Genomic DNA, 15,637 nt, shown 5'->3' with positions numbered 1-15,637 from the left:
GAACAGAAAACCTAAAAGAATATACACATAGAATTAAAAAGGGTTTAGCAAGGTGGTTGCATATAAGATCAATAAACAAAACTCAACAGTGTTTCTGTACATTAGCAACAGTTAAAATATTTAACTAAAATAGTCAAAAGATAATATTTACAATAGTAATAAAATATTTAACATTCTTAGGGATAAATCCAGCAAATGCAGTCAAGATCCGTATGTAGTAAATTATAAGCTTTACTATATATATGCGTGTGTGCATGCACATATACAAGTTATAAGAATATATATAAGACAATCTAAATAAAGAAATATGTTTTTTGTTCATGTAGAGGAAGACAATATAATTGTGTCAGCTGTCTCTAAAATTGTCTACTAGGACTTCCCCAGTGGCGCAGTGGTTAAGAATCCGCCTGCCAATGCAGGTGACAGGGGTTTGAGCCCTGGTGCTGCAGAACAACTAAGCCCATGTGCCACAACTACTGAGCCTGCACTCTAGAGCCCACGAGCCACAACTACTGAGCCTGCATGCTGCAACTACTGAAGCCTGTGAACCTAGAGCCCACGCTACACAACAAGAGAAGCCACCGCAGTGAGAAGCCCACGCACCGCAACGAAGAGTAGCCCCTGCTCGCCACAACCAGAGAAAGCCTGTGCACGACAACGAAGACCCAACACAGCCAAAAATAAAATTAATTAATTTAAAAAAACAAAAATGAAAACTGTCTACTATTACAATGTAATTTTTTTTTTTTTTTGGTGGTACGCGGGCCTCTCACTGTTGTGGCCTCTCCCGTTGCGGAGCACAGGCTCCGGACACACAGGCTCAGCGGCCATGGCTCACAGGCCTAGCCACTCCGCGGCACGTGGGATCCTCCCGGACCGGGGCACGAACCCACGTCCCCTGCATCGGCAGGCAGACTCTCAACCACTGCGCCACCAGGGAAGCCCTACAATGTAATTTTTTTTTTTTTTTTTTTTTTTTTTTTTGCAGTATGCGGGCCTCTCACTGTTGTGGCCTCTCCCATTGCGGAGCACAGGCTCCGGACGCGCAGGCTCAACGGCCATGGCTCACGGGCCCAGCCGCTCTGCGACATGTGGGATCTTCCCGGACCGGGGCACGAACCCGTGTCCTCTGCATCAGCAGGCAGACTCTCAACCACTGCGCCACCAGGGAAGCCCCCTACAATGTAATTTTAAATCAAAATTTCAACAGGGTTCTTCGTAGAATTTAACAAGATTATTCTAAAATTATGTATCAGAAGAGTTAGTCCATCATGGGCCCTGAGCATCCCTTCAGTTTTTGCTGAATGTACAACAAGGCTTACTCATTCCCTGATACTAAACAGTTTCTACAGTTAGTCAGGAACCTAAATAGGTCAAGGGAACCACGGTCTGACCACCATGTAACTAACTCTCTCCAGGGGAAGGCAACTGGATTATTTGCTACGTTTTGCTTGCTGCTTACTCTAAAAGTGCCCTTGGCCCCAGGTTCCTCCTTGCAGTACAACCTACTGCCTGCAGAGCATCTACCTGGGTCCACTGCACTGTCTTTGGGACCTGGCGAGGGGAACCAGCACAACTACGCTGATGCCATATGCTGTTGCTATCTGTTGTGCTGTAATAAACCGTCTTGCTCTGACCCAAGTCTTGTTGTCTACTTTTGGCACCTATGGAGTGGTAGCAGCTTCACTGCTTGCAATCTTCTATAAAGTGGTTTTCTTCCCCCTGACAATATGGAAGACCAAAACACCAAGAATACTCAAGATACTCCTAAAGAATAACAAAAAGATGCAAGAAATTGCCCTATCACACACTGAGTTATTACTAAACTACAGTAATTGAGACAATATGGTATCAGTGCAGGAACAGATCATATGTGTTGGTGAGGTTAATGGAAACCACACCAGTTATTTTGAACAGAGATTTTCATATTGGGAACTGTTCTAACAGGCGCTAGAGGACCAAAAAGGCAAAAATAAATTAACGGAGATTAATAATTAAGAGAAATTCATATATAGGTGGAGATTTCAATACTTCTCTCTCAGTAAGTAGTGAACAAGAAGACAAAAAATAAGCATGCATACAGAACACCTGAGAAGCACTATGAATCAATTTGACCTAACACTCCACTCAACAACAGCAAAATTCACATTCTTCTTAAGTGCACATCAACAGTCACCAAGACAGACCATATTCTGGGCCATAAAGCAAATCTTAAATTAAAAAAGAAAAAGAAAGAAATCCTCAAAGCATATTCTCAGGTCGGAACCGAATTAATTGGAAATCATTAATAGACAGGTATTTGGAATATCCTAAAATTTTTGGAAATTAAACAAAGAGCTGCTTCTTTTTTTAAAAAATAAATTTATTTATTTATTTTTATTTTTGGCTGCGTTGCATCTTTGTTGCTGCACGCGGGCTTTTCTCTAGCTGCGGCGAGAGGGGGCTACTCTTCGTCACAGTGCACGGGCTTCTCATTAGGTGGCTTCTCTTCTTGCAGAGCACGGGCTCTAGGAGCGCGGGCTTCAGTGGTTGTGGCACTCAGGCTCAGTAGTTGTGGCTCGTGGGCTCTAAAGCGCAGGCTCAGTAGCTGTGGCGCACGGGCTTAGTTACTCCGCGGCATGTGGCATCTCCCCAGACCAGGGCTCAAACCTGTGTCCCCTGCATTGGCAGGCGGATTCTTAACCACTGCGCCACCAGGGAAGCCCAAATGAAGAGCTTCTTAATAGCCCGGAAGATCAAAGAAAAAAGTCTCAAGGGAAATAAAAAAATATATTTTGATGAAAATGGAAATATAACATAAAAATTTGTGGGATGCAACTAAGGCAGTAATTAAAGGAAAATTTATAGCATTAAATTCACATATTAGAAAAACTTGGGCAACTATGAAGAAAAAGCAACTCATATACAAAGGGGGAAAAAGTCAGGTTGATGTCAGATTGTCCACAGCAGCGCTCATAAAGTCAGAAAATAATGGAGCAAAATCTGCAAAGTTGTAAGGAAAAGTATTTCCAAAGAATACTACATTTAGCCAAAATTTTTGTGCTAATCTCACCCATTACAGCTGAAATCAATCAGTAGTCTAAAGTTGAAATTTAGTTATAGAGGCAAACTGACCCAACCTATCAAAGCAATTCATATTATTTATTCTTCATTTTGGAGAATAATGGCTTACTGATATATTTCTTATGAAACAGCATTTATGTGAAGTTCATTGAATCCTTCAGTTTCACCTTCAAAAAATTAAATGTAAATATATTTTAAAGTACATATGTAACCTCATCACATTTTTATAAATTTTTATTTGCTTTGATTCTATCTATTCTTCCATTGAGGCAGTCTATCTATCTCAGTATTTAAGGACATGGGCTCTGAAGTCAGAAATGTCTGATTTCAAATTCTGGCTCTGGTCCTGTTCATGACCTGTGTGACCAAGGGCTTTTTACACTTAACCTCTTTTTGTCTCAGCTTCCTCATCTGTAAAATGGGAGTGATTAAAAAAAAAAAAAAAGTATTGATCCAGATTGTTTTGAGGATTGAGCTTATAGATAAAAAGCTTTTAACTCAAATATTAATCATTTCACTGAATGCTGGTGAGACTTTTCTGCATAGAAAGCATTTAAGTGATTTTTTTTCAATTTTTCTGAATTACTTGATTTTTTAAAAGTACATAGCAATTTTACAAAACTGAAAAACAATTGTTTTTAAAAGATGTCTAAAAAAATTTTTTTTAAATGTTTAGCAGGAACAAAATAAATATCCTCTATTAGGAAAAAGAGGATACCTAGGTAACATTTAAGCAACTTGGACTTTTTTGGAAGGCATATGTATATATTACTAACATCTAACAGAAAGTCAAGAAATGTACTAAAACTCACAGGATCTTCTAGGTTCAATATCCATAGTCACTGTCAAGCCACTCTACAATGTGATTATGGTCTTCATTGGTTCAATTACTGATCAGCTAGAGTGTAAAAAAGTGTATGTTTCCATTTCTTTGAACTTTGTATTATGAAATTAAAAGTCCAGGAAAATCCCCAAATTATTTTACTCTAGAATTATGATTCCTAGTCATTTTGCAGCTAGGAACTCCACCAACATGAAGCAAATATTTCTTTGAGTTTAACTTTACCATCTTTAAAGTGAGGACGATGATAATATCTACAGATGTAAATGTTTTAGAGCTGTAATTTACAAATACTAGCTAACAGTGGCCCTATCATCAGCCATCAGCTAAGAATAAATTTATTCAATTAATATTTACTTCAGGCATACTATGTACCTGGAATCAAGTTGGTACATCTATTATTTTTATACTGATCAGTAAGTATTTAGATTTGGATCAATAAAGTTTAAAAATCCTTGCATTAGAACATAGTACGGGTTCAATAAACATGTTTTGAATGAATATATACCAAGGAGGAACTTACAATTATATTATAATCGAAAATAATTACAGACTGCTTTTAAGATTTTTTTTTTGGTTATTGTTGCTTGTTTTTTAAATCTAGCAATGCCTTTTATAAGGATAATAAATTCTAAATGCAATGAGGAATAAATTCTAAATGCAATCTGCAATGCCAGAGTCTATACATAGTCAATCCTCATTATATTCATGGATTCTGGTATTTGAAAATTCACCTACCTGCTGAAAGTTGTAACAAAAATCAAAACTTGCAGTGCTTTTGTGGACACTGGTGGACATGCACAGAGTGGCAAAATATTTGAGTTCATGTTCCCAGCTGAGGTTAAACAAGGTGAAGCTCTGCTTTCTTATTTTAGCTTCCAGGCTAGCAATAATTGTTCTTTTTACGGTCTATTTAGTGCCATATTTTTGTGCTTTTTTGGGGGTAATTCTGCTGTTTAAAATTTTCCCCAAGTGTATTGTGGAAGTGCTGTCTAGTGTTCCTGGGTGCAAGAAGGCTATGTATGATGTTCCTTACAGAGAAAAATATGTGGTTAGGTAAGCTTCATTCAGGCGAGAGTTACAGTGTTGTTGGCCTGGGTTCAATGTTAATGAATCAACAATGTATATTAAATAAGGTTTCTTTGAACAGAAACAGGGACTTCCGTGGCGGTCCAGTGGTTAAGACTCCGTGCTTCCACTGTGGGGGGCACGGGTTCCATTCCTGGTCGGGGAACTAAGATCCCGCATGCCACATGGTGCGGCCTAAATAAATAAACAGAAACACATAAAACAAGGTTATGTATTGAATAGTTGACTAAAATGTTGTAACCATAGGCTCAAAAGAACCTAACCCTGTATTCCCCTGTAATCATTCAGTATTCACTAAGTATTCACAATGACCTTATAGAACATTACCGTAAATAACAAGAACCAACTGTAACTTTCTAAATTAAGCACCACCTCTAACTATCTCTTTGAAGTCATGACATTTAATCCCTTTGTGCTTTAGTTTTCTGATGTGTGTTTGTGTGTTGTGGGGTGTGGTCAAGGGCTGGATCGCTTTCAAGTATCGATTCTCCACTCTGAAAACTGTAATAAATGTACTTACTTTGAAGAGTTTCCGCTCTTTCCTCTTTCTTACCAACATCTTGTTGTCGGTTTCCATGTTTCAACTTAGATAAGAAGAGATTTTTGTGAGACCTAAATGAAACACAAAAGCTTGTGACTTGTTCTGCAAAGACTAGAAAAGCTATAGAAAAAGGTAGATGATTTGTCTCAATCTCTATCCAGGACCTGCTTCTACTTTGGTCTGTTTCCCTTTGGTGCTCTCCTTGCACTAATGCCCCATTTTTTTTTTTTTTTTTTTTTTTTTGCGGTACGCGGGCCTCTCACTGCCGTGGCCTCTACCGTCGCGGAGCACAGGCTCCGGACACGCAGGCCCAGCGGCCACGGCTCACGGGCCCAGCCGCTCCGCGGCATGTGGGATCCTCCCGGACCGGGGCACGAACCCGCGTTCCCTGCCTCGGCAGACGGACTCCCAACCACTGCGCCACCAGGGAAGCCCTAATGCCCCATCTTAATCTTTAGCCTCTTAAGATTTTTCTTCTTCAGACTTCCCTCTCTCCCATTTATTTTCTCCATCTCATCTACTCAGAAATCAAGATTCTTTTGGCATTCCAATTAGAGAAATTCCAAAATTCCTTTATACATGATGGTAGTTATCACTTATCTTCATAGATTCCAGAAAGGGCTTTCTGGAAAGGTAAGACTGTTTGGAAATACAGGATGTGACAGAATTTTTTGACAACTGCAATGTTTGTATTATTCAAACTTACAAAGGAACAGACTAAACTGGGGAAAAAAAAAGTTCAGCTAAGCCTAGGCAGCTATTTTATCACCACCTAAAATCTATACTTTGACTCCTGTAAGTGCTCTATGCAACCTACTAATGCTTTCCCGCCATCCCCAAACTTTCAACTGTGCTCTCTGGAATGCCAGTCTCAACTTCGTCGTCTGTCTAAAGTCTAGCTCTCCCCTGGGAACAATATTTCTCTCCTTTGTGGCCTCCTTAAGTAGAGATTAGCTTCATCTTCCGCAAACCACAGGGTCCGAGAGGTGGGTCTTTATACTTTCCACTTCCTAGTGGATGCCACCTTCAGGATCCTGCTTCCACAGAAATCTTAGCCTTTGAGGATTCATGCCACTGAGGTGTATCGCTATCTACCATGCTCCATAATCATTCATTATCCTTCCAAGCACCTCCCATGATTCGCAGATCTTTCTTTATCCCCGAGTGCCACCATCACCATGAATTATTTCCGTGTTTCCATGGATAACCCAGATAACAAACTGGCCCCTCAACTCCTCATCTCCAGTGACCTCCTCCACACCAAGTCAGCCACCCCCGCCCCACGGTTCCATTTAGCATCCCAACTGCTCTACACTATGAAATCATTCATGCAGACGTTCTGCTCTCTGAACATGTTACATTGTCTGTTATAGCATTTCTAATAGATTAAACAGCTTTTTAAGTAATTTCATAAAATCGCAATTTGGGGCATTCATCAGAAATGTAAGCTCCATCCCCTTCCTGCCCCAGCATCACACCCTTGTTTCTGACAGAATAAGAGTTTACTAATTATTTGCTTTAAGTTCAGGTACTCCCTCCACGTGCACTCCTTGTAGAAATAATGTGAAACAACCCAGGCTCCCAAGACGCAGGTCTCCATAGTTTGGCTTTTCAAGACCCATCAGGGTCTTAAATATCTGTGGAGGTAAGTAGGACCCTGCGATAATTCTTCAAACCATACCATTTGCGTGGCAGTTATTATAACCTACCTAGGTTTGCATGAATTGTTTCAAAGATTTTAAACACAGAGAAGAAAAATGTCAATTTACTTCACCTCAATAAGGATACTGTATCCCCTGAGGATTCAGTTACCGCAGACTGTTTGTCACTAACACTTTAAAAGAAGAAAACATTTGTAAGAATGTAAACAAGAAACTTTTCATCAGGATTGTACTTTCCACATAATCAAGCCATTTTTCAACTTATAAAACGTATCTCTGGAAAGAAACTCTGGTAAAATTAAGACCTTTACAGTCTATTACAACATGGATAATTTTTGCCCAGATGTGCTTACCAGAGACATTAAATCAATGTCTTCCCCAAACATAAGTTCAGCAGAATTGAGCTGTAACTGAGCATTCACAATGTCACTCTTTCAAAAACTCTCTCATGGATCTTTATTTCTATGAATTCAAGTTTAATTTCTTATCCTCCCCAGCAGTCTCCAACCAGCCTTTTTAATAAAATTCCTCCCCTCTGCTATAGTTAAAATTAGCTCCAACAAACACAGCATGACCATCTACAGCTCGATGCCTTCACTGGAACTCTTCCTCTCTCCTGAAATGACATTTCTTCTTCCATCCACCTGTGAAAACCTTAACCATCCTTCAAGGTCCGGCTCCATGTTCACACTTTCTTGAAGCTGTCCCTCAAACTCCTTCAGCATTTAAGTCTATCTTTAAACTTTAACAACAAATTATGTAATGTCTGTTACTGTTTCTGTTTCAAGTCTGTAATTCTTATTGCCTCAAATAGTTTATAAGCTTTACCAGAACAAAATATTTCATCTAGTATTGACAGCATGAGGGTTTCATCTTTCCCGGCATTTGTCGGACCTTGAAATCACACTTCTGTTTCTATCCTTGCTTTACTTACGTCTTATTCATTCTTGCCTTGAAACTGGTGAACTTGACTCCCAGGATGGTTTTGATATTTGCTTGATTCTTACCTTTACCATGTCTCTAGTTTTTGGTTTTTCTCCCTGTGTCTAGTGCACCACAAGATGTAATGCATGCCTGGTAATGAACCAGGCACCAAGGATTCAAAGCTATTTAAGAACCTCCAAAAAACTCTCCATCTAATGAGATAGATAGGTAAACAGATATGTTATTCTCCAAGATAAGTCCTCCTATAGAGGTATGACTTGGTGCTGTGGGAGCACACAAGTGACAACTCTGCTCAGAGCTCAATAAGACTTCTTATAAAGGTGAACTTTGAGCTAGAACTTGAATGGCAAATAAGAGCTTACCTTGAAGAGAAAGAAGGAAATCCAAAACTGAAGCAAGAGTCAAGGCATGAAAGAACTTGTAATATTTGAAGATCAAGTTGTATAGCTAGAAAGTGCCATGGATGTGGGCAGGGAGGGGTTAATGCTTAGGGACAAGGTATATATGAGGGGAAAAAAAAAAAACCACCCAGAAAGGGGCTATATACGGCTTTGAAAGCCATGCAATAAAATCTAATTCATCAGGCTTCCCTGGTGGTGCAGTGGTTGAGAGTCCGCCTGTCAATGCAGGGAACACGGGTTTGTGCCCTGGTCTGGGAAGATCCCACATGCCGTGGAGCGGCTGGGCTCGTGAGCCATGGCCGCTGAGCCTGCGCGTCCGGAGCCTGTGCTCCGCAACGGGAGAGGCTGCAACAGTGAGAGGCCTGCGTATCGCAAAAACAAAACAAAAAAAAAAAAAAAACCAAAATCTAATTCATCAAGTAGGAAACAGAAAGCCAACAGAGGTCATTAAGCTGGGAAGTGAGTTAAACAGATTTATTTTTATGGGAAGGTAACCCTGGAAGTCACATCAAGAATGGATTTGTGTGGCACAAAGCTAAGTAATAACCTAGGATATAAATGGCTAGAATGGATTAGAGAGGCATTTCTGATATGGAATTCGTAACACTTGGGGAGATAACCAACTGGATGTGTGAGGTAAAGGAGGAGAGTTAGGGTAGAGAGACAGATGAGAACATCCAGAGCTCTGTTTTACACACTGAACTGTGTTTGTGTCTAGGAGGGCATTTGAAATAAGTGGGTAGTACTACATTAGGAGAATACATAGGAAACACGTTCATTATATGCAAGAATCACGGTAAGTTCTAATCTTACTTTACTTTAAGGCAGTATTACAGTAGGCAGGAAGCCTGGGCCATAGAATGCATTGGGTCTTGGTACTACTAAACTTTGATTTCCTAAACGAAATGAAATAACTGAGCCAATAAAAATGAAATCCCTACTTCTCAAAATGGGTCTTAGGAAAAACCCAATGAGCAATAAGACTGCAATAGAGCCCTTGGGGAGATGAAGCAGTGAGGAACAGATCATGCTCTGATAGGCAGGGACAAAAAGAACTGTAAGACTGAGCTCAGTCCTGAAGTGTGACCAATACCATGTCCATCCAACTCAGACTCCAATCCCCACCTCTCAATAAGTAGTTAAGATGGGGACTTACAGCGCTTACGTCATGATCCCAAGAAAAGAGTAATATTACATCCACTGCCAAATACATCCATCCAGAGACCAGAAGGATTTGACTATTTGGCCTTGGTTTAAGGGTAGATGAAGAGGAGGAATGGACCACAGGTTCAGTAGAAAAGATCATTATAATGGTAGAGTTTATCTTCTTCAGTAGGGTTAGTTTCTAAAGCAAAAGGTAAAAGCCAATTCTATAAAAATTACCCTTGAAAATCCCTAAAGAAGAAATAATTTTAGAAACTGAACTCTTGTCTCTCAACTTGTAGGACTGACACAGGCTTGTTTCCCTCCCGCGCTGGAGCAAATCACTGTTTCTGCACTTGCGCACCAGATGAAGCAGTTAGCCTACCCTTAGAGAAGATGAACAATCTTTTAACATATTAGAATAACCCTCAGTACCACAGTCACATGAGGGCATGTAGGATTTGAGAACTAAGGGGCACAGATGACTCAGGCTTTCAACCTCAACACTGCTCTAGAGTTCACGTTCCCTGAGAATGATAAATGATGTCACTCACACTAGCTACACAGTGCTATTTTCTCTCTACTTTTGCTTAGCATATGTAACAGAATATGCGTAAGCCCTAACTCTACAGCACTCCCAAACATCCAAATGTTAGCCATCAGTAACGCAATATACCCACTACTCGATAATCATTTTTATTAACAATGGTTCGCTAGCATCACTTTTACATAGATATTACATTCATAAGACAAAAAATATACTAAGGAATTTACAAACCTTTCTCCTATATCCAAATTAGCTTCCGTTTCCAATTCAATATCATTACTATTAGGTTTATCTTGAGAAGCTGCTGTTCTTGCTCTTTTACTTTCCGCTACTTTTGCTGCTGCCTTAAAAAGGGGGTTGCAGGATACGAAGGGATGCATTAAGACATTTAAAACAAGTAACATTTAATTAAGCCTTCTTGTTCTTTGACAGTCATAACCCAAGTGTCTTGTCACAGGTCAATAAAGGGCAGTGCATTGTTATTTTCCTCAGTAACTATGATATCACCATCAGCAACCTGCTTGGTTAATAAGAATTATGGAGAAGGGCTTTCCTTGCAAAGGTACTTGATACAGACAATGCTCTCTAGTCAGTGTTAAGATAAAAGATTACTTTAAAAAAATTTTTTAAAGATTCTATATATTTTAAAATAAAACTATCTCAAATTAATGCTCTCGTATAACATATTAAAACTTTTTGAGGCTAACACAGGATAAAATGTAAAAAGAAAAATTTTAATGACCCTTCTTCAGTCCAATTTGACTTTTCCCAAAAATATGCTAAAAATTTCATTTAAATTTAATTAAACTATTTATTTTCACATTTCTTAATTCATTTTGATAACTTTCCCCTCAACTTTCTATTTTGAAAAATTTCCCCAACTTTTACTTTGAAAAGTTGTAAAAATACTACAAAGATAACCAATAAACCCTTTAGTCCACTAATTATAACATTTCACCACATTCTTCTACAAAAATCACTAAATAAAATTCTCATTAGTTTTGAAGAATTTCTATTTCAAGTATTCTCCTTTATTGTAACAATTACTCTTAAGTCTGTTTAGAATCTCTCTGAAATATGCATACCTTCATTAGAAAGGTTGACGATTTTTCATTTAGCACATAATTCACGTAACTCTTAATTTTCTCCATCATGTGGTTGTAGCTGAAGTGTTGAAAAATGGAATGGAATGTATCTTTCTGAGAGATTATCATAAGCAATTTCCTTTTTAAAGGCTAAAGAAAACAGAAGAAACTTACTAGCACATAAAGCACAAATAAAATACTAGAAATTTTGTCATATTATTTAATTGAAAAAAATCACTTTATAAACAAAAACTCAAGAGGTTTTAAAAATGCTCCCGTTTTAAATGCCCACCAATATATTTTTTGACTTAAAAAAATTTAATATTTTACACATATGCAAAAGGATTAAAAAACCTTATGAGCCTAAATATCCATTACCAAGTTTAAGAAATAAATAATTATCTGTATAATAGAAGCCTTATTTACTACCATAATCTGATGGCACCCTCCCCCACCCTGGTCTTCCTCTTCTCAAGGTAACCATTATCCCGAATTTAGAACTTCAGCGCATCCACGCATTCCTTTACACTTGCACTACATATGTATGCATCCATAAACAATATATATAGCATTGTTTACCATGGTTTTAACTTTATACCAATGGTGTAAAGCCCTAAATGGTATTTTTGATAAAAGCCCTAAATGGTATTTTTGATCAATGGAATACTGTACAACAGTGAAAGTAACTAGTAATTCTATAAATATCAAATCAACATGGATGTCAGAGAGTTGAGCAAAATATAGAAAGTTTCGGGCTTCCCTGGTGGCGCAGTGGTTGAGAGTTCGCCTGCCGATGCAGGGGACACGCGTTCGTGCCCCGGTCCGGGAAGATCCCACATGCCGCGGAGCGGCTCGGCCCGTGAGCCATGGCCACTGAGCCTGCGCCACCGGAGCCTGTGTTCCGCAACGGGAGAGGCCACAACGGTGAGAGGTCCCCGTACCGCAAAAAAAAACAAAAACAAAAACAAAAAAAAACCATTTGGGGCTTCCCTGGTGGCACAGTGGTTAAAAATCCGCCTGTCAGTCCAGGGCAGACGGGTTCAAACCCTGGTCCGGGAAGATCCCACGTGCCGCGGAGCCACTAAGTCCGTGCGCTACTGAGCCTGCGCTCCAGAGCCCGCGAGCCACAACAGCTGAGCCCGTGTGCCACAACTACTGAAGCCCACACGCCTAGAGCCCGTGATCCGCAACAGGAGAAGCCACCTCAATGAGAAGCCCGCGCACCGTGACAAAGAGTGCCCCCCCCCATCGCCGCAACTGGAGAGAGCCTGTGCACAGCAATGAAGACCCAAAGCAGTCAAAAATAAATAAATAAATAAAAGTAAAATTTAAAAAATATATACCATTTATTCACCTTTCCCTCCAGCCTGTTGAAAGCATGTAGGCTATTTTCTATTACCACAATGCTATTAAACATTTTCCTACATGTCTTCTTGGGCACAGTACAAGTTTTTCTTAGACAACAGTTCTTTCAATGCTGGTTGCACAATAAGGCTATAAAGCTTTAAAAAAATTCCACTTCTCAAGCTCTATCCCAGAACAATTGTCACAGTACAGCCTAGTTTTCTTTTTTCAGTTTTTATTTTTTTAATAAAGCTTCATGGTTTTAAAAGTATGCAGTGAAAGTAAAAACAGTTACTCTAGGGTATTTATCTAGAAGTGGAATTGCTGGAATGCATGCTTACTGATTTTGTTAAAATGCTCTCCAAAACTTAAGTACCAATTTACCCTTCTGAGAGGAAGGTATGGCACTTTTATCATTTCTCCACATTTTGAGCCAACTGTTGGTATGCTAAGACATTTTTTTTTTTTTTTTTTCCTGTACTCGGGCCTCTCACTGTTGTGGCCTCTCCCGTTGTGGAGCACAGTCTCCGGACACGCAGGCTCAGCGGCCATGGCTCACGGGCCCAGCCGCTCCGCGGCATGTGGGATCTTCCCGGACCGGGGCTTGAACCCGTGTCCCCTGCATTGGCAGGCAGACTCTCAACCACTGCGCCACCAGGGAAGCCCTAAGACATTTTTAATCATTGCCAATCAGAAGTATAGGAAATGCTATTTCAATATATTACTTGGTATTAACCTGATTACGAATATTAGTGAGGTTAACACTTTCTCTCTTAGGCTTACTGGCCATAATGTTTCCTCTTCTGTGATGTACAAGTAGAGTGGAATTTTCAGTAGTCTCACAGTACTAAGGCAAAAAAGTAAGGGCAGGGAACCCAATAAACATACCAGGCTTCCAGCTGAAATCTCAGGAGGGTTACACCGTAGGAACAGGGGCAAATTAGAGATAGAATAAGCCTTACTAAAGGCTCAGTCCTTCAGTGAATTAAGGTGATTCCCTCTCCCCCAAACCACCATGTGAAAAGGTACTCAACTTCATTAATCATCAAAGAAACAGAAATTAAAACCCAATGCGATAGCACTACATATTTGCCTGAATGACTATAACGAAAACCACATATAAGGTCTGTGAAGCAACTGGAACTCTCCCACACTACTGCAGGAATTGATAACAACTACTTTGGAAAATTCTGGCAGTATCTACTAAAACTGAGTATGTGCATATCCTACAACTCACCAATTCTATTCCTAAGTATATACCCAATAGAAACACATATATTTTTTCTACAAAAGACATGTAAAGGAATGTAATGGACAAAATACGGAAATAACTCAAATGTCCATCCACAGTAGAATGGATAAATTGTAGTATATTCCTACAGTGAAGCAATGAGAATGAACAAAACGATTGTTATAAGCAACACCATGTATCTCTCTTACAAATATAAACTTGCTATATGATTCCGTTATATAAAGTTCAGAAATAAGAAAGACTAATCTTGGATGTTACAAGTCAGGATAGCGGTTACCCTTGAGAAGGTGGTTGGGATGGTGCCTGGAGGGTGCTGGTGATGTTCTGTTTCTTGATCTAGGAGGTCACCACACAAGTGTGTTCCTTTTGTGAAAATACACCTACTTATACACTTATGATACATGGACTCTACTAAAGGTATGCTATTGTTCAATAAAGAGTTCACTAAAAACTGTATAAAACTACATTTCTTTGAATAAGCTTAATTTGCTCTCATAACTTTGTTTTTAATACTGAAAAATTAACTTCTATTGACCTTAACATTACACATACACACAAAAACTAGTGATAACATAAGAAACCTCCAGAAAAATAAGCAAGCTATAATGCATTTCCCTACACCTGCACTGCTCAATATGGTAGCCACTAGCCACACAAGGCTACTCAGCCCTTGAAAGGCGTAAGCCTGAATTTTGCCTTAAGTATAAAATACACCCTAGATTTCAAAGACTTATACAGTTGTACCTTGGTATCCACATGGGATTGGCTCCAGGACTCCCCTCGGGTACCAAAATCCAAGGATGCTCAAGTCCCTTATATAAAATGGTGTAGTATTTGCATATAACCTACACATTTCCTCACATATACTTTAAATCATATCTAGATAACCTATAATACCTAATACAATGTAAATGCTATGTAAACAGTTGCCAGTGTGTGACAAATTCAAGTTTTGCTTTTTGAAACTTTCTGGAATTTTTTCCCCCTTAATATTTTCAATCTGCAGTTGGTTGAATCCCCAGATATGGAACCCAGGATACAGAGGGCTGACGGTACAAAAAAGGGAGTGCAAAATATCTCACCAATACTTTTTACATTGATTGTTAAAAAGAATAACGTTTTTGGATATACTGGGTTAAAATAAAGTGTTACTAAAATTAGTTTCACTTGTTTCTTTTTTAATGTGGCTACTAGAAATTTTTTTTTTTTTTTTTTTTGCGGTACGCGGGCCTCTCACTGTTGTGGCCTCTCCCGTTGCGGAGCACAGGCTCTGGACGCGCAGGCTCAGCAGCCATGGCTCACGGACCCAGCCGCTCCGCGGCATGTGGGATCTTCCCGGACTGGGGCACGAACCCGCATCCCCTGCATCGGCAGGCGGACTCTCAACCACTGCACCACCAGGGAAGCCAGGCTACTAGAAAATTTAAAATCACATACGGGACTGGCATTATATTTCTGTTGGACTATACTGTTTAAAAGAGAAAACGTTTCTTTTCTCCTCCAATGTTCTTTCAATTTTCCTTATTTCATATAAACGGCTCCAAACTTCTGATTCTAATTTAAATAATTACCGTATAAGAATTTGGGTCACCAAATATTCTTTCAAAGACTTCTTCTGCTTCCTTAAAATTTCCATTTTCCATGCAAACAGCTATAGCCTAAAAGACAGGATGACAAATACAAACCTTAGACTGCTTTTTAAAATATCTAATTGTTGTTTAATAT

The 15,637-nt window shown here is 39.3% G+C and overlaps 1 protein-coding gene across 13 annotated transcripts in view; it reads right to left on the bottom strand.

Annotated features, from left to right (window-relative positions):
* TERF1 (telomeric repeat binding factor 1) overlaps positions 1-15,637 on the bottom strand; it is a 36,849-nt gene that overhangs the window by 8,343 nt on the left and 12,869 nt on the right. For 4 of the 13 annotated variants that reach the window (XM_065895039.1, XM_065895041.1, XM_065895045.1 and 1 more), the window contains 4 exons: positions 15,484-15,570; positions 11,317-11,466; positions 10,463-10,575; positions 5,510-5,605 (listed from right to left, as the gene is read on the bottom strand). In XM_065895039.1, coding sequence (XP_065751111.1) covers positions 5,510-5,605; positions 10,463-10,575; positions 11,317-11,466; positions 15,484-15,570 — 446 coding nt within the window. Of the gene's footprint in view, positions 1-5,509; positions 5,606-7,308; positions 7,369-10,462; positions 10,576-11,316; positions 11,467-15,483; positions 15,571-15,637 lie in introns of all 13 variants that reach the window. The other 9 variants (XM_065895037.1, XM_065895034.1, XM_065895042.1 and 6 more) reach the window with 4 other exon arrangements.

The sequence above is a fragment of the Phocoena phocoena genome, chromosome 17 (genome assembly GCF_963924675.1).
Source record: "Phocoena phocoena chromosome 17, mPhoPho1.1, whole genome shotgun sequence".
Classification (NCBI taxonomy): Eukaryota; Metazoa; Chordata; class Mammalia; order Artiodactyla; family Phocoenidae; genus Phocoena; species Phocoena phocoena.
This window is presented reverse-complemented; position numbering and strand designations above follow the sequence as displayed.